Here is a 19,006-nt window from a genome sequence, read left to right as displayed (position 1 = left end):
TTTAAAATAGACCAAGGCTTTCGAGGGATGCGAGGGAAAGGTTAAACAAATCAAAATTAAATATACAGAGCACAAATCAATGGAGTGATATGATCTTGGCTTCACAGCAACACAAATTGAAGTAACAATTTTTTTTTTAACTTGAAGTAACAAAATTTTTTCGTCATTAGACTTGTTATTAAAATTGACAGCAAGTATTTGACATCAAGGCATGAAATCGGTCTAAGAACCAAAAGAACTATATAACACACGACAGTTCATATTAACAGCCGCCGAACAAATAAGTAAGCCGAATCTGCATTCAAACCGAGGTTCTCACTTCTCGGGCACTCTTAGATGATGCAATTAAAATAAACAAGCCCCAGCTCGGGAGACTACGAGAAATCCCCCGACTTACATTTGATTGAGCCGTGTCTTCTGCTATGAGCTACCAATTAGCACAAAAAGAGGCTCACGCAACAACCCACAAAACCAACCACCAAGTCAAAATTTAAATAAAAAAAAAAAAAGACTCAAGAGCTCAAAAACAAACGAGACAACTTATGATGTCGGAAGCTAATGAGGAGAGACCACCGACCTGAAGAAACTGGATTCAGCGACGCCGCAAACCCTAGGCGATCAAAACCAGAATCGAATCATGGAACTAGAATCTAGAGACAAGCATACACTGCAAAACACGGAAGAATGCTTAGGAGGAGCACTCACTTGACGCAGAAACAGACAAGCTCGTCCGTTCGGATCCGGTCCTTATCTTGTGGGTCGGGCGGGTCCTTGAGGTGGATTAGGAGGGACCTAACCAAGGGTTTGGTAGTCTCGGAGGGTTTAAAGTGGAAAACTTTGAGGGAGAGGACGGAATCGAGGAGGTAGAAGGCACGAGGGATTGTGAACTGTTCGTTGCGGATACGTCGGGTTAAGCCGTAATCATCGGACTTGGTGGCGAGGCGGCAATCGGGATCGATCCATAAGATGGCGTATGGCTTGAGGTCGCCGTTCTTCCGGTTGGCGTGCTTGATGAGGTGCTCGACGTTGATGATGGTGAGGTCGAGCACGAGGGGCTTCAATGACGGGATGCTAAAGGTAAAAGGAGAGGCTGATTAGGGTTTCGGGAGCTCTTTTTTCGGGGGTGAAAAAGAATAGAGGCATTGAAAAACGTTAAAGTTAATAAAATGGGCCTTTAAGAAGATGGGCCTTTTTTTTAGTTCGGTTAACCGTGTACCGAACCATATCAGTCATAAATTTCCCGAACCGAAAAATAAGAATGATTTTTTATTTCATTACCTAAACCGAAACCGTACCGAACCGAAATGCGTGAAATTTTTGGTTCGGTTCGGTTCGGTTAACGGTTCGGTTCGGTTTTTCGGTTTTATTTTGACACCCCTAACTTAAGTGCCAAATCTGAAAAATTCTAGCCAAATTAATTATGTGGCCTTTACAATTTAAAAATTTTATTTGATGTGGCAATTTTTTTAAAACATTCGAGCCACGTGAACTTCCACGTAGACTTCTTAGCTAAAAAATAAAAAAAATGATAAATTAAATATAAAAATAAGCCAAACACTTAAAATGGGGGGTCATTACGGGCAATGGCCAATGAGGGTGGGGCATGGTCGGCGGGGGTTATCGAGCCATGGCCGGTGGCCGGCCACCACTATTGATCGTAGGCAAGGCCTCGCCCGGTGCTTGCAAGGGTTGCTAGCCACTAGTCGGGGATCGGCTACCCCCGCCGGCCATTATCAGCAATGGTGGGGCGGTGGCGGCGAGGCCTGTGCAAGCCCTTGTCGCTTGAACATGCCTTCTCCATTTTTTTTTTAAAGTATTTCGCTTATTTCTATATTTGAATATATTATTGTTAGCTTAGAAGTCAACATGGACTTCCAGCAAGCCGCATCGGCTCATATAGAAGCCCACGTAGGATTTTCAGCAAGCAAATTATAGTTAGCACTTAAGTGATCACTTTGAAACTTTTGTTTGATCTGAGTATTGTACATAACTTTTGGCACTTTTGATGTACTTCTCCTCAACTTTATCTTTTGCTGTGACATTTCTACCTTTCCATGTTAAAGAAATGAATTTTCTTTCGCGTTGGAGGAAATTATCTGGTTTCTGATCTCTAATTTGATGAATAGAAACATACGTATCCCCAAAATGCAAAGTTAGGGATCTGACCGAAAAAAAAGACAGGTTTTGTTGTTGTCGTCGTCGTTGCAAACTTTATGTGTTTGGTTCATTGTTCATAGTCATCCTATCCGTAACACTTGCCTTGGTGTGCAAAGTTTTGCTTAAACTCGCAATTCTGAAAGTGAGATGAGAAAAGTTCTTCAACCAAAACTGGAAGTAAATTGAGCATCCTTTCACCCGTAAGTTGGACTTGGTTATGTTTCACTGTTCAAAATTAGCATTTTCTTAGACCCATTTGGCTGGATCGAGTTCATATCACCAGAAATTGCCACGTTTTGTTCATCCATCATCACTCTATGGATTATTCAAGTTTTAATAAATGAATTTTTAATGGGTTAGAGTTGTAAACTTAATTATATGAGGATTGTAAATGGGTTTAAAGATAAACCCATACTTTAATCCCTTTACAACTCATTTAATTTATAAAAATCATTAGTTGAGCCAATCCACTGATGTGCCTCTTGAACAATTTTTATATTTTTTAATTTTCTTTTATATTTTTTTCTTTTACATAACAAATTAAAAGTCCGGTCGCTAGTCGCCGGCCTCCTGCCGCCGCCGCCGCCGCCACCGCCGCAGGCACTTACTGATCATGGCGTTTTACAATGGAAATAGCTGAGAATTTTTTTTTTTTTTGGGTTGGTGAAGACCTAACCAGCAATTGACTTGGCAATTTTTCTTCCTATTGTGTCTGAGCACTTCATCCTCTATGCATGCACGGCATAAGTAAAGAGGCCTTGTCCTTCAGGTGCCTCCTAAGCTGCACGATTCCCCCATGACTGCAATTGACACCGGGAATGTAAAACCCATGGCCAACAGACGCATCTTAACATGCGTCATCCTTTTAACTGGTGGAGGAATGACCGTGGCATTATCGGACGTTGTTGTTCTACCAGATCTACTCGGACCTTTAAGCGATTTCGATGGTTCATCAGCCTTGTGCCGACATCTTCAACCTTTCAGATTCGTAAGGTGAGCAATGAGCAGCAGGCTTTTTAGGATGAAAGATACATGATAAAAATGGGAAAATTGTGAAAAAAGTTCTAAACCTGTTACACTTTTGCCGATTCAGTCCTAAACCTTTTAATTTTATCAATTCAATCTTAACCTTTTGTATTGATACTTATTTAGTCTTAAACCTTCCAATTCAGTTATAATCCTTTTGCATTTATGCCAATTCAGTTGATCCGGCCAACTTTGACAGACCGACGCTAACGGCACAATATTTAATAATATTTTAATATTTCTTTCAAAATTTTTATTCTTGTATTTTTTTGGTTCATCTGCTTCTTCCAGCTGGTTACCGATCCAATGACCGGCTAGTGGCACCGGCCACTAGAGCCGCCGGCGCCGAGTGAGCCGGCACGGCCTTTACTGGGCGATGTCGAGCTCGCAAAACGTAGACCCAATTCCTCCATCTCAGAAAGACCTGCCAACGAATTTTCGCTCTCTCTGTTTCGATTCCCTCCCATTCTTCATGCGGATTTTTGGAATTCCTAAGACCACCGAGCCCTGTTCTGTCTTAAATTCTGCACAAAATCCGCCGAATCCATTAAAGCTCCCCAAACCCTCTCCTCCCAAGAGTAAGACAGCCCCTTGAATCTTGGTGTTGTGCATCCGAATGATTGCTTTTGTTGGATCGCTGAACAAACCATCTCTGTGGTTGTGGTGGCTTGGGAGGGGAGGGTTTGTGGAGCTTTATCAAGCTTGTCAAATGAGTGAATCGGGTCTAGTTTGGATCTGGTAGAAAATGGTCCGACCTATATTGACCCATTTCTAAGTAATACAAATCTAGAGACTCAACTCACATCATTACTTGAACAATTACCGAAAGTCCCACAAACACATGAAATAGTAGAGATATTCAACGATCAGTTTGAAGACCATTCCATTAGTTCACCACGTAAGAACCACAAGAACCACACACGGCGCAAGCTTTATTCCTTTCAGTACAGAGACACATCGCAAAACATGTTCAAACATACGTAGCATATAACTCACCAGAGACAGCAAATCGGTGCAGTGCATATACATAAAGTCCAGAAGCTTTGGTTTCTGCTAGGCCTAAGCCTGAGCCTGTTCCATGAGGTGAAGATCGATGTCCTTGCTGAGATGGACGCCAAACTGGAGCATCGAGTAGGGCTCAGTCACCTCCTCGCTCAGCTTCTCGTACTCGATCGTCAAGTGGACGATGCTCCCGCCTCCTTCCTTGGACGTGGCCTGGACGGAAAAGACAAAGTTCTTGTACAGCTTCATCAGGTCGCCTTCGAGCACTCTGAATGTTGTCAAGTTCTTCTCGTCGTCTATGGCTTCTATCAACTCCTTCGCGACCTTAGCCTCTCCATCTGCAGAGTTCATTCGATGCAAAAGGTTAGGTCATCAGATGAAGGCCCATTTCATTAGTATCATTTGAATACATACCGTGGGTGTAGTTCCAGCTGATGATGGATCCGGCCTTGCCCCAGTCGCCGTCGTGCATCTCGACGCCCTGGATCTTATCGGCAGATATGTTCGGGATGTGGTGGGGCCGGCAGCTGAAGACGTCGTGGAACTTGTCGGCAGGAGCCTTGATCTCGAAGTCTATCTCCATCTTCCCGTGGACAGTCATCCTCGCGTTTTCGTTTTGGTTTGCTCTTGCGTTAGATCCTTGTGATCAAACTGATATGATGATGGTATGTGTGCTTCAGCTATGTGTTGGAGGGACCGAGTGATATGAACATGAATGACATAGAGTTCTCTCATACGAGGCTTTATATAGACATATATTCATAGATTTTGCTCACATAACAGTTTTTAGATAATTGTGAGAGAATCAACATATTGTGCCTTGTGGATCACAAATTCTCGAACGAATGGGCCCCACAATAATTTTTAATTATTTATTATTATTTATTTAGAAATAGACTGTTAATCTCATAATAAAATGAAGACCGTCACATAATCGTTTTTTATATCATCTTTGTTGTTTTCCTTTTCACCCAAGGAAATAAACATGAGTTAATAAATAAAGTAAGCTCTACATAAATATGAAATTATTTTCATTGATACTTATTAATTTTCGAGGAAAAAGGAAATTATATATGCTGTATGAAAAAAAAAAAGTCGAAAATTAGTACCAAAATGCGAGTCAAGAGGGCCTTAATGAATCGATCTTCTAGCTAACACAATGCTTATGGCAGCTGCTTTTATCTTGCAATGGTTAGCAAACAATGCCAGCGAATCATCTCCAAGAAACAAAGTTTAGTGAAAATTTTCAGGACTTGGGATGATTTCTGCTTTACACTTATTTAATTTAATTTTCTTTTGGGTTCTCTAATCACATGATTCACGTTAAGCCGAAATTATTGGGCCACTTCCATTATGTGAAATAAAAAAAGGGTATGATTTGGAAAAATCATAAAAAGCATGAAAACAGTATCTTCGATTACATACCTAACAGGAAGTTTCTGTGTTTGTCTTCACATGAGAATCGCAAAAAATAAAAATAAAAAAAGGGGTTAGGTTAACGCGAGCCATCACTGGAACTCCATCAAGATGCTAGCAGTCATAAAATCTCTCCACTTGAGGTGTGTCATAGCTAGCTAACGTAGCATGAGTGATAAGAGCCAATTGTCCTATCTTCTCACACACTTTCTTTTATAAATAAATAAAAAGATTAAGAGGGTTATTTAGCGCTAACGACTGCTTTGGGCGTTGCCATAAGAGTCTCACGCTCACTATGAATTGTTCGATTTGACCCATAAATACTCCGCATTACGGATCGTCCAAAGATCCGAGGTCGGTGTGCCATCACTACAACCTCATCAAGATGTTAGCAATTTCGAGAACTTCACCCGTGAAGCACGCGGTGGTTTGGTAACTCAATATAAGTCATTCAGAAGTTTGCACGATGAATTGAACTAGTCATCACGTGAAAGGCATGTGATCTTTGCTAGACCCAAACCCTTTAAGTATATTTTCTCGCGCATCAATTAAATTGATCATTCATACGTCTCTGTCTCATGAAAAAGAAAATTCATTGATCGGATCCCACTAAGGATATGGACTGGCTTGAAAGTCTCGAGGTAAGTCAAAAGTAGCTGGGGAAAATTAATTGATTCAATTGGTAGGCACGTGAGGGACACAAACTTTTTGATGTACTATATAAAACATAACATAATGGAACGAAGAAAAATGGGATATTTAGAGATTCATCCATTAAATTTGTTTAATAGAATGGCAGAGTCCTCTTAGCTGCTTGAATGAGTAAATTGCATACCAGTAGACTTACACGTTTTTTCAATCACTTTGACAAGTAAAGAAGAACTTAGGGCGGATCTAGAGCAAACATGTCGGAGGGGCCAATATTGTCCACAAATGGATAATTTTTTTTTTTTTTGTATCTGATGCATAATAGAGAATGTTGTTAAGAAAATTGAAGTTCATTCTTCTCAATAACTCGCCCGCATCACGGTAGAAACATTCTCTGTTTTCCGCATTTGAAAAAGATGATGTACTCCCCAAAAAAGTTACCGATTGATAACCTTTTAAAATGTGGACCGATATATAAGTTGACAAATGATGAGAATGGTCCCTTGTTAACTCTTACACAGAAAATGTGAATTGACAAAAAAAAAAAATTGTAAGTATTGAAACTAAAGGCAGTCGTGACTAGCCATATAAAAATGTAAAGATTGTGGGAAGATATAACTGAACAACTGATTGGAAATATTTTGCTACAAATGACGGTTCATCTACTTGTACTACTGCCTGTAGTTAACAACGGTTACAACAAAAGCAACCACATTTACGTGACTTTTTGAATTCAGCAGCATGTATTTACAATAAGTTACGAAGCAAGCCCATTACATCCATAGCCATTACTTCTCAAACATCAATAGTTACTTCCGTAGCTTGTCGCTCCACTTCCTCACGATCGCAACAGCCTATGCTTTCGACCTTTATTGTCAGTGGCTTCTGTGATCTACGGCTCTACAATAACAGGACCGTGTTGGTCATACTTCTCCATGGCCATATCAGTTTACCTAAGCATGAAATAATCACTCTCTTGACTTGGGCAATTACCTGATATCGAAGTCGTCATGATTAGTTTTAGTAGTGGCCTTCTTGTTCATCAAACTGAGCTTCATTCCTTGACAATCATGTCTTACGACATAGTATTTTTCTATTGTTTTTACTGTCGACAACTGTTTAGGGGTCTTGTCAACTGTACTAAAACCTCCCAATAGACTTCTCAAATGGGTGGATCGAATAAAACATGATCCAATTCATATTGACCCATTTATACAATTCTAGCGATCCATAACTGACCCGATTCATACTGAAAAAATATTTTTTTTGGTATAATTTTCTATTTTTTTATATTTATTCTTCATGATTTTTTTAGAAAATTAGCGAGTTTCCTTCTTCCTTTGCCGGCAACAACCGATGACTGGCGATGGCTGCAAAGTCCGGCATCCGGCCTCGGCGGCGTTTGGCAAAGGTGGCGTCCTATGATTGGCAATGGCAACGGAGGACGGACCAAATTCATAGAAGAAAAAAGAAAAAGAAAAATAGGAAAAATTATAAAGCATCAGAAAATTAAAACTAATTAACTTCGGCTTGAGATCGCACACACATAAGAATTTTTTTCAAAAAAAAAAAAATCTACCATCTACATGTTGCGAGAAGTGTAGTGAAAGCAAGCAATCGAACAATAAAATAGATATAATAAGAAAATAAATATAACACCATATTTATGTGGATCTATCATGAGACCTACGTCCACGGAAAAAGTAGCAGTAAATTACACTATAGATCAAGCAATATAAAGGAGATTATAAATCACGCTTGAACTATTCAAATACTCTCAATATTTCCTAACTTCAATTATTGCTAGTAACTCAAGTAGTGTTTAGCACTCCAAATCCTCGCCAAAAAATTTCTCATCTCACGGAGAAGTTACACAAATCTTAACACAAGATTTCTGTCGGCCATTAAACACTGGTAGAACTTTAGCGGGACGTAATTATTGGAACTTTTTTTTGGTCGGTAATTATTGGAACTTCGAGGCCCCACAAACAGTCCAAGTCAGATTTTGCTCTTTTTCCTTCCATTTTTTTTCTTTTCTTGGCTGCCCCTCTTGCACGTTAATTTCATATCAAGACAATTCAAAAAACCTTTATTTCTTATGCAACACCGAATAGAAAGTTCTATACTTCCACGGACGTTCATATATATACAATTTATTTCCGCAATTTAGATTTTTGTTTGGGCTCAAGTAACAATTTCCACCTTGGCTCGACATTTGAGACAAGTAACAATCGCTTTGTTGATAATTCGAACGTCACTACTACTCTCCCATAGCCTCAATAGGCTCAACCGCCATGGACATCTTACAAGTCCACGCCATGCTTGAACTTCGCCTTAATTGTGGACCTCGTTAGGATACCAATTGCACATTCATCTTTAACTGCTTTATAAAGATTTTCCGATACAAGCTCCTCTACCACAGATAAAGCAAAACAATCATTGCATCCATATCTGTATTTCGATTATCGAATTCAGCAGTTACAACAATCACTGGTTCTTCATGCTCCACCTCGCTATAAACACTAGTTGTGTCGATTACTATGTTAGTACTCACTACCTGAAAAGTTTTTGGTTGCAACTCCACCTCAAGCTGAACAACGTCTAGATCCATATAAGCATTGCCAATAACACTCATACCTAGAAGTACTTGAGACTCGTCAAATGTAATTTTTCTACCGATAACAGGTGAATTTAATTCTGGGTACCACAAAACATAACATTGTTCACCTTGTGCATAGCCTAGGACATGCACTTTCTTGCCCTCCCATCGAGCAACATGGGCAACCAAATATTTTAAGAACAGAATAATCAACAACGTTACCCGACTATTCGTCTTGGGGAGTCCGATATCTAATCACGATCGATGGAGATTTATTCACTGGGTAGCTCACCATACTAATCGCATCCGTTAGAAATCTTCTTGCCATACCAGCGCTAGAAAGCATTCTATGGGCCGTTCTAGTAACCTTCTGCTCATTAACTTTTCAACATGTTGTCGTTTATTGGCACTAGTGTGATGTCTCACCATGCTTTCCTTCATGCAAAATTCGTTTGACAGCTCCGAGCGGAACTCCACGCTTTTGTAAGTCCGCACATACTTGATAATTTTATGAGTTTCCTTTTCGATCAAATCTCTAAATTGCTTGATCTTGATGACAACATCAAACTTGTGCCTTAGTATAAATACCAATATCCTCCTCGAGTAATCATCTACAACTATTAGAATGATTCCAACACTCTTCCTCAAAGGAAAATCTCAACAACCTGCGAACATCTAAGTGAATTAATTCTGCAATCTCTGTGGTTTCTTTGACAGTCGCACTAAACCGCACTTTCCACCATTGATCTAAATCACAGCACATGCATACATTCGGTTTGTTAGCAATATAATCACATAATAAATTTCTTTCACTTAGATCCTTTAGATATCTCTCACTAATATGCCCTATATACATATGCCACAATTCTAACTCTTGAACAAAAGCATTTGACGTCTCCAAGGAGAAATCCATCACTGTCTCACCTTGACGCTCATGCAGACCATTATGCTTGATTTCTTTAACTTTTACCAAGGTACATCGAATAATTTTCAGAACACCAGATTCTGAAGAATATTGATACTCAACTAAATCCAGGGCACTCAACGAAATTAGACTTTTATTCAACTCTGGAACATACCACACTCCAGTCAATGTTCTCACAATACTATTATGTATTCCGATTTTAATATCGCCAACACCTACAACATTGTCGACACCTAAATTTTGACTAATCTTTTTCAGTTATTTATGCATAAAAATTAGAACTAATTTTAGTTCTAAAAAAAAATATCTCTCATATTTAATTTTTACATAAATTGCATTTGCATTTCATTGGGCCGGCGGTGTGAGAATAAGCTTAAATTGGCAAATAGACCGATAGTAATCATCATTAGTCAAAAGAGGAAGCGGAGTCATGTTTCAGTGGACATAATCATGAAAGGGGAAGAGTATCCGAAGGATTTTGTTTGATGCTTTCCGTGAAAAAGTGGGATTCAAACTAAAACCCCGTTGAGTGGAGAATGAGTGCGGGGGACAAGAGTGATTTTCGGACGAAGATTACCACTCAACCACTCTCCCGACACTCCAGAGAGCACGAGAAAATAAGCTAGTAGGCCATAGAAAAAGTGGGGCTGAGCTGGAGAGCATTTTAGGCTTGGTGGACAACAATCCAGAGAGTACATTGCAGAGGAGGATGTTTTTGTTTTTTCTCTCATCTTCGTCCAAGTTACGTAGCAGGGGGAGCTAGAGAGCATTGATCCAACATGCTCATCATTTTAAAAGACTTTCCGGAGGAAGATAAGAAAAAGACAGAGAGAGAGGAATCATGGGGAACAGGAGTGAGGGAGGTAAGCTTGATGCAGATTTTTCATAGAGAAAAACAGGGAGGCTGATCTTCCAGGAGGATGACTTATTTGCATCTCTATTGATCATTCTTTTTCCAAGCTTTTGCTCATGATCCGCACTTGCAGAGATGCTAAAAGAGCAAGACAATTCCCAAGGCCATTCGCAGAGGATTCACACCAGAAAAAAGAAAGAGAGAAGTGCCATCAACTTTCTTCACCATATATCCAACATCGAGGAGAAAAGAGAAAAAAATGCCTTGTGAGTTCTTGGGCAGCGATTGAAGCAATGAAACGGAAACCTTAAAGCTCTGGTTCCCGGCATTTGAGCAAGGCCGAGCAACGCAACCGCCGCTTCGAGTATCGTGGAGTCCAGGCGAAGCCACTATACCGCCTCAAATGCATCGACACCCCCGGAAAAAGGTAGGTGTCGTACTCAAAGCTACGGAGGTCCGTTGGTGGCAGATCTCCATTTTTCGAAGTTTCTTCATCATTTTTAGTCCAAGCTTGTTCTGAACATCTACTAAGTGCTTCTATCCTTTTCGTTTTTGTTTTCAACACATGAAAACTTCGAGTCGACCTCGAACCCCTCCAAGGCTATCATGAGCTCATAAGCTCCTTTTCGACATCATTTGGACCACAAGGTAAGTACCTATGAACTCCATGGATGCTAGTCGTAGCTTTAGTTTGAATTGATATCATGAAAAATGTGCACTCGATTGGCACCGCGACCGAACTTGTTGTTGCTATTTCATATAGTTTTCACCATTGGATCATGTTCATTTTTGGATATGTGATAGCTGATGTCAAGATGATTCCAACGATACTTTGATCGCCCAAATCGGACAAGATCTCACCGTTGATCGTCGCCAGAAAGCCCTTGGCCGTCCGTCTGTTTTCTTCAACTTGAAGAGGTCTTACCGGTCAACGCCTGTTGACTGGTCAGCCGAACGCGTGGCATTGACGTGGCGCCACATCAGCAGGGGCTATTTTTTTTTAAACCTTTTTTTCTAAAATTCGAATAATTAAATATCCAAAAAATGAAAAATTGTGGAAAATTCAGAAAAAATTGAAAAAATCAAGAAAAATTTTAAAAAAATTTCAGAAAATCCCAAAAATTAGGAAATAACCACATTCAACTGGTCAACCCTATTTTTGGGATTTTACGTCCCAATTCCTTCTGAAAATGATGATTTTACCCCTTAAGGGTAAATCGTCCCCGAAAATTCCTCAGAATTCTGAAAAATGCCAAAAAAAAAAAAAAGGAAATGACCACGTTCAATTAGCTAATCCTATTTTTGGATTTTTTGTATCCCAACTCTTTCTAAAAATGATGATTTTACCCATTAAGGGTAGATTGTTTCTAAAAATTCTGGAAAATTCAGAAAAATGTTGAAAAATAGGAAATGACCACAAGCAACCGGCCAATCCTATTTTCGATGCTTTGGGCTGTCGATTCTTTAAAAAAAAAAAAAAGGTTTAGACGAGCACCAGGAACTCTTCGAATCTTCATTTTTTTCACCGATCAAGGTCATCGAATACACCTTGAGCCGTCAAGCTCGTTACTGATGTTATTCTAAGCGATTGGATCATAAGAATCAGAAAGGCCGAGTCTCCTACTGTTGGTTTGTAAATTTACTTTCAGCAATCTATTTTACGTTCATATCCCAGTCGGGAAGGTCGAGCCTTTGTCTTTGGTGGCTTGTAAATTTACTTTCAGCAATCTATTTTCCGTTCATATCCCAAAGTCGGGAAGGTTGAGCCTGTCTTTGGTGGTTTGTAAATTTATTTTCAGCAATGTATTTTCTATTCATATCCCGCAGTCGGGAAGGTTGAGCCTACTGCTGGTGGTTTGTAAATTTACATTTAGCAATGTGCTTTCTGTTCATATCCCGCAGTCGGGAAAGTCGAGCCCGCTGCTGGTGGTTTGTAAATTTACTTTCTATTCATACCCCAAAATCAAGAAGGCCGAGCCTACTACTGGTGGTTTGTAAATTTACTTTCAGCAATCTACTTTCTATTCATACCCCGAAATCAAGAAGACCGAGCCTACTACTGGTGGTTTGTAAATTAACTTTCAGCAATTTATTTTCCATTCATACCCCAAGATTAGAAGATTGAGTTTCCTACCGATGGTTTGTGTGAGTTCTGCATATGAATATGTATGATATAAATTTCAAAAATAAAAAGGGAAAAGTTCGTTGAAAACTTCCTAGAAAATTTTAAATATTCTCAAAAATTGAGGAATGACCACGATCAACCGAACAATCCTATTTTTGAGATTTCTCCTTCCGATATGCATAGAAAGACGATTATACCCTTTAGGGATAAATCGTTCCCAAAAATTTCTGAGATTTGTGAAAATGCCAAAATTAGGGTTTGGGTCGGGTTATGTGACTAATCCTTCTATTTGGGTTTTGAATTCTCGTTTTTTCTTGAAATGATAATTTTACCCCTCAATGGGTAAATCGCCGTTGATATTCCAATGAGTCGTGAAAATTACTTAGAATTAGGGTTTGGGTCGGGTGGGTGGCCAATCCTTATGTCTGGGACTTTCATATTTCATTCTCTTTAAGAAAATGACGATTTTACCCCTCAAAGGGTAAATTGTCCCAAAAAAATGCCAGAAAATTCTAAAAAAAGGTCGGAAATTAGGAAATGGGTCGGTTTAGGTAGCCAATCCTATTTTCAATGTTTTCACTGCGGATCTAGTCCGAAATGACAATTTTTCCCTTTTTGGCCAATTGTCCCCAAATTTTCTCAAAATCACGATTTTTCCCCTCATGGGTAAATCATGTCCAAAGCACTTTTGTTTATCCTTTGAACCACGATTGGATGTCCCGTAATCCAATAAGGCTCTAATAGGAATGCCATGCTGATTTGATGCGATTTATCCGCATGATCTAATTCCTTGATTTGCGCACTTTCTTTATTGATTGTGTTTGCTAGAGTAGTTATTCCCATCTGCATGAACTCCTAGATTTAGGATTCATACCTCATTCATCTGCATGAAATTTTGAGGTTAGAAAATTCAGTCAACTTAGGTACTGAAAAGGCGTCAACTCTGATAGTTGGTGTAACTAAGTCCCCGATCCCATTTCTCCGGTTCTCGCAGAATCGAATAGAAGCTCCCAACTACTCGATAGGGTTTTTCAATTATACCCTCCAAGAAATGATTGGTGGCGACTCCTTAGCATGTACACGTAGAACATGTCACTAGACCGATCTGAAGGTCGACCACATTATCCTCTGTTGTGATTTGGATAATGGGCCTTGGGAGGGGCTCGCATCCGAAGGTCCACATGCGATTGGGCCGGAAAGACGACCCATTAGCCCTTACACTCGAGAGTGCTCGAGAGGGTTGCGATAGACCGGCAACTTCATTGGGGATTGGTTACGAAGCCATTAGAGGACTTGAGCTAATTAAAAAGTTGATTGGTTTTTTTAACCTGTTTTATGTAGATGCGCTTAAAGGTGAGGTACGTACGCTAACGCATGTGTTAGATGTTTTTGCAAATGAGAGAAATAAGGGGTGGAGCGATTGTTAACATTTTTCCTGCAGATTGGAGTTGGAAATGGATGTTTATTTTTATGCATATATTGAAGCGGTGTTTGATACAAACCGCTAAGCTTGAAATTGCATTGTGATGATCACGACACATCGCACACACTAGCGGTCGGACCCCGATTGCAACTACCTTTAGGTCTACCTTAGATAGGAAAATGGTGCAAAAGAATCATGTGTTTGATGGCACTTGAGACTTTCGTATTCGTTTCCGCTTATGATCTTGATTGACGATCTCTAACCCTCTTGGGTAGGTACTCTTGAGGGAGAATCTGCCACATTTGGATCGTGGGAGCATTTAGCCTTAGGTTCCATACCCAATCTTTCGATTTTTAGAGTATACCCCCCATTTGTCTCATGTGCATGTCCATGGATGGTTGGTATACCTAAAACCACAAAAAGTCGACGAGTTCGGTTGGTAAGATTTTTCTATCCCTCAAACTTGTTTATAGTTCATATCATGTTTTTGAAATATTCAACTCATTGCACATCTCAAATGTGATCATTAGATCCATCGCATTTGAATATTTCTGGTGATTGAATTAAATGCCATTTGGAGGGTAGATAGAGTTGTTTTTCTCCTAATATTCTGGATGTGAAAGGAAAGATAGCACCATTCTTTTACGAGCACAAGGTGGTCAAGAAGAGTCTCCCATGGAGGTCATTGAAGTTTCATCCGATGAAGATGGCAATTTAGAATAGTTGACCCCAAAGTTATCTCTTGAAGACTAGAATTGGGGCATATCTAAGTGTTTAAGGTCACACTCCTTTGATTTGCTTTACATTCCTAGTTTGCTTGTATAGGATTTATTTTTCCGGGATCTCCTCCATCTCATCCTTTAGACCGATTGTATTAGGGATTTATTTTGGTTGTACACATTTGATTGGAACTTTGCTGTATTTTTATTTATTTATCATTGGAATGTGATAGTGACATTTATTTCAATCACTCGAATATCCCCAATCAATTGTATAATTCCTTTTGGAGGAAATTGGAAATATAACCCTTATTTGACCTTTTGGCCATATAGGGGAATTCAATCCCAATTTCGCCGTAAGAAACTATAAAATTGAATTGATTCATGCATGTTGCATATCATTTTCATTATTTGTAATTCACGATAATTGACCAAGTTTTTTTGTATTTTTCAAATTTAATGAAAAGATAGATATTCAAATTACTCTCGTTCTTAGCAAACGGCTTTAATTTGGATACCATACCTTCAATTGAATTTAAAACACTTTAAAATTGTGTTTCACACTTCTTGAACTTTCCATTGGCTTTCTTTCTGGAATTGATCAAAAGCAATTATCGTGGATTACATTACTTTCAATGGTATGCTTTTCTTATGAAAAATATTGATAAGAGCTTGTCACACAAGGCTAAAGCTTGTGTAAAGATTCCTATCTTTATTAATTACAAGTAAGCATAAAATTGAAGGGATTTATGCTTTCTTTTCTATTTCATTCATCTAATGCCGTTCTTTCATTTAAACAGGTAACGAGAAATTGGAACGAGATCTCTTATGAAAGTACACTTTCAAGTAAGATGGATAACCAAAATGTCCCCGCTCGATTTACCTATGTCGAATTTCAACTCTTTCAAGTACATTCCATGCTAGGAGAGTTGTCTCAACAAGCAAGAACCCCTGCTATTCCACAAGTTGCAGATAATGTCCCGCCTCCCGATCTTCGAATAGATGTTGAAAAACAAAACAATCAACTTATCAACTTAGAAAGATGATTTGAAGTGATGATCCCCACATTTTGCAGACTTCAAAGCCTCCATAACTCTATTGCTTCCGAATAAAGTCGCACATATTCCCGAAGATCTTCAGAACCAGATTAATGAGCTGCGTGGGATATTGATACGCCTTATGGACCGCGTCAATCAAATTGCTATGGAATCATCATCTCGTTCTATGTTTGAAACCACTACTAGTGATCCGGGAGGCAAAGGAAAATGACCATATGAAGAGCCCATATACGAAGTCGAGCAATCTCTTGCAAAAAAAAAAGATCAAAGAAGAAGTGATGAAACTTTTTAAAGTGGGCTTCACTGAAGCAATTCCATATTCCGATTGGATTGCTAATATTGTCCCGATAATGAAGACAGATGGGAAGGTTCGAGTTTGTGTAGATTGTCGAGACTTGAATAAAGCAAGCCCTAAAGCTAATTTTTCGCCACTGCACATTGACATGCTGGTTGATAGTAAAGTTGGTTTTGAGTTGTTCTCGTTCATGGATGGGCTTTTCGGGTACAATCGGATATTGCTGAAGAAATAAGATAAGGCTAATACCTCATTTACAACCCCTTGGGGAATTTTTGTTATAAGGTTATGCCTTTCGGGTTAAAAAAATGCCAGGGCAACATATCAAAAGGCCATGGTGACGTTGTTCCATGACATGATACACAATGAGATTGAAGTATATGTCGACGATATGATTGCTAAATCTCGACCCGGAGAAGATCACGTTCAAGTATTGAGGAAATTATTCGAACGTTTACGGAAGTACAAGTTGAGATTGAACCCCAATAAATGTGTATTTGGGGCAAGATTTGGGAAGCTTCTCGGATTTTTGGTCGATGACAGGGGCATTAAAATAGACCCCTCTAAGATCAAAGCTATTCATGACTTAGCTACTTCGTCGACGATTAAAGAAGTAAGAAGCCTTCTAGGGAGATTGAACTATATTGCCAAATTTATATGCCAACTTTCCGATGTAGCTAAACCATTTTTCAAGCTCCCGAAGAAGGGTACTAAGGTGGTCTGGGATGTAGAATGTCACCAAGCATTTGAAAAGGTTAAACAATACCTAATTTCCCCACCGGTGCTGGTACTGCCAATTCTATGGTGTCCTCTCACTCTATATTTGACAATACATCGGGAGTCGCTTGGAGCCTTACTTGCCAAAACAAGCCCTCAAGATGGCAAGGAAAGAGCCGTATATTATTTGAGTAAGAAGTTCACCACATTTGAGATGAACTACTCCCTTGTTGAAAGAACATGCGTAGCAACAGTTTGGGTACTTCGTAGATTGAGGCAATGTACCCTCCATCATCATGTTCAGTTTGGTGATGGAAAATGATCCCATCAAATACCTCTTAGAAAAATCGGCATTGATTGGGAGGCTGGCCAAGTGGCAAGTAATATTGTCCGAATTCGATATAAGGAATTCACCCTAAAAATCTATAAAGGGGTGAGCGATAACCGATATGCTAGCGAGAAAACTCTCGAACAAAACATATCTAAAAAAGACAGAAATAGAGGATCAAATCTTAGCGTTATTAGATGATAAGTGGATCATGTATTTTGACAATGCGGTCAATTTATTAGGTGCTGGCACTGGGGCTGTCTTGGTTTCCTCGGAGGGCTAACATTATCTAGTTACGGTGAAACCGGTATTTCCTTGTACTAACAATATTTCAGAATACGAAGCGTATATTCTTAGCTTACAGTTAGCCATCTCCATGAAGGTGCAGAAGTTGCAAGTCTATGGAGATTCCATGCTCATAATCCTTCGGACCCAAGGGGAGTGGAAGACGAAGGATTCAAAACTCATTCCATATCATGAGTATTTGGAAGGATTGACCCTCAAATTTGAGGAGGTGTCCTTTGAATATCTGCCGAGAACACGTAATCATTTAGCAGATGCTTTAGCTACGTTAGCCTCGATGTTGCGGGTAACAAACGGGCTTGATGTGGAACCTCTAAGAATTGGCATAATTGAAAGACCGGCTTACTGCATGATGATTGAAGAAGAATTCGATAATGAGCCATGGTATCACGATATCAAGAATTATCTCTTAAAGGAGAATTCCCCGAGGGATGTTAGGACGGAGATAGAAAGTATATAGCCAAGATGGCTGTTAAATTTTTCCTTAATGGTCAAACCCCGTATAAGAGATCGTTCGACTCGGTGTTATTAAGGTGTGTAGATGCTAAAGAGGCGAACATACTCATGAAAGAGATTCACGAAAGTGTATGTGGTCCACACATGAATGGCCATCTCCTTGCAAAAAAAATCATGCGACTCGGTTATTATTGGATGACCATGGAGTCAGACCGCAATCAACACGTGAGGTCATTCCACCAATGTCAGATGTATGGAGACAGAATTAATGCGCCCGCCAATGAACTCGATTAGATGTCCGAAGCTTGGCCATTCTCTATGTAGAGGATATATATGATTAGACTAATCAACCCAGTTGCTTTGAATGGTCATCGCTTTATTTTGGTTGCAATTGATTATTCACTAAGTGGATTGAAGCTAATTCTTATGCGAATGTCACTGCAAAGAATGTAGCGAGATTTATCAAGAAAGATATAATCTCTCGCTATGGGTCTCCCCAAGCAATTATCAACGACAATGGGTCCAACCTGAATAACAAGATCGTCGATGATCTATTGGATCATTTTCATATACGGCATCTTAACTCATCCCCTTATTGCCCACAGATGAATGGAGCAGTTGAAGCGGCAAATAAGAACATCAAAAAGATCCTGTCAAAGACAATAGAGAATTACATGGATTGGCATGAGAGGCTACCTTTCACATTGACGACTTATCGAACTTCTAGTTGAACTTCAACCGGGGCAACTCCTTATTCTTTGGTTTATGGTATGGAAGTAGTGCTACCTGTGGAAATGGAAATTCCGTCCTTAAGGATCTTATCAGAAGTCAAACTTTTTGAGGCTGAGTGGTTATGACACAGATGTGAACAACTGAATTTGATCGATGAAAGGCGTCTAAGGGCAATTTGCCATGGCCAATGTTATCATAAAAGGGTGGCTAAGTCATTCAATCGA

At 39.5% G+C, this 19,006-nt stretch overlaps 1 protein-coding gene and 1 long non-coding RNA gene across 4 annotated transcripts; both read right to left on the bottom strand.

Moving 5' to 3' along the window:
- Positions 1 to 358: 358 nt before the first annotated feature.
- Positions 359 to 727, bottom strand: LOC125315155. Its single transcript, XR_007198509.1, has 3 exons — positions 706 to 727; positions 578 to 610; positions 359 to 427 (listed from the first exon to the last, which is right to left on the bottom strand). It is a non-coding gene; the product is annotated as an uncharacterized LOC125315155 (long non-coding RNA).
- A 3,372-nt stretch (positions 728 to 4,099) lies between these two features.
- LOC115740055 (MLP-like protein 31) lies at positions 4,100 to 18,794 on the bottom strand. 3 transcript variants are annotated; one of them, XM_030673419.2, is made up of 4 exons: positions 18,784 to 18,794; positions 9,773 to 9,779; positions 4,600 to 4,787; positions 4,100 to 4,523 (listed from the first exon to the last, which is right to left on the bottom strand). In XM_030673419.2, the coding sequence occupies exons 3-4, from the start codon at positions 4,784 to 4,786 to the stop codon at positions 4,243 to 4,245; spliced, it is 468 nt and encodes a 155-aa protein (XP_030529279.1). In that variant the 5' UTR covers position 4,787; positions 9,773 to 9,779; positions 18,784 to 18,794; the 3' UTR covers positions 4,100 to 4,242. The 3 variants fall into 3 exon arrangements, with proteins under 3 accessions (XP_030529279.1, XP_030529281.1, XP_048135008.1); XM_030673421.1 differs by lacking the exons at positions 9,773 to 9,779; positions 18,784 to 18,794 and adding an exon at positions 14,341 to 14,346; XM_048279051.1 differs by lacking the exons at positions 9,773 to 9,779; positions 18,784 to 18,794 and having other exon boundaries at positions 4,600 to 4,910.
- Between the last annotated feature and the right edge of the window lie 212 nt (positions 18,795 to 19,006).

Source organism: Rhodamnia argentea, chromosome 5 (assembly GCF_020921035.1).
Source record: "Rhodamnia argentea isolate NSW1041297 chromosome 5, ASM2092103v1, whole genome shotgun sequence".
NCBI lineage: Eukaryota > Viridiplantae > Streptophyta > Magnoliopsida > Myrtales > Myrtaceae > Rhodamnia > Rhodamnia argentea.
Note: the sequence above shows the minus strand (reverse complement) of the source record. Positions and strands in the feature narration are given on the sequence as shown.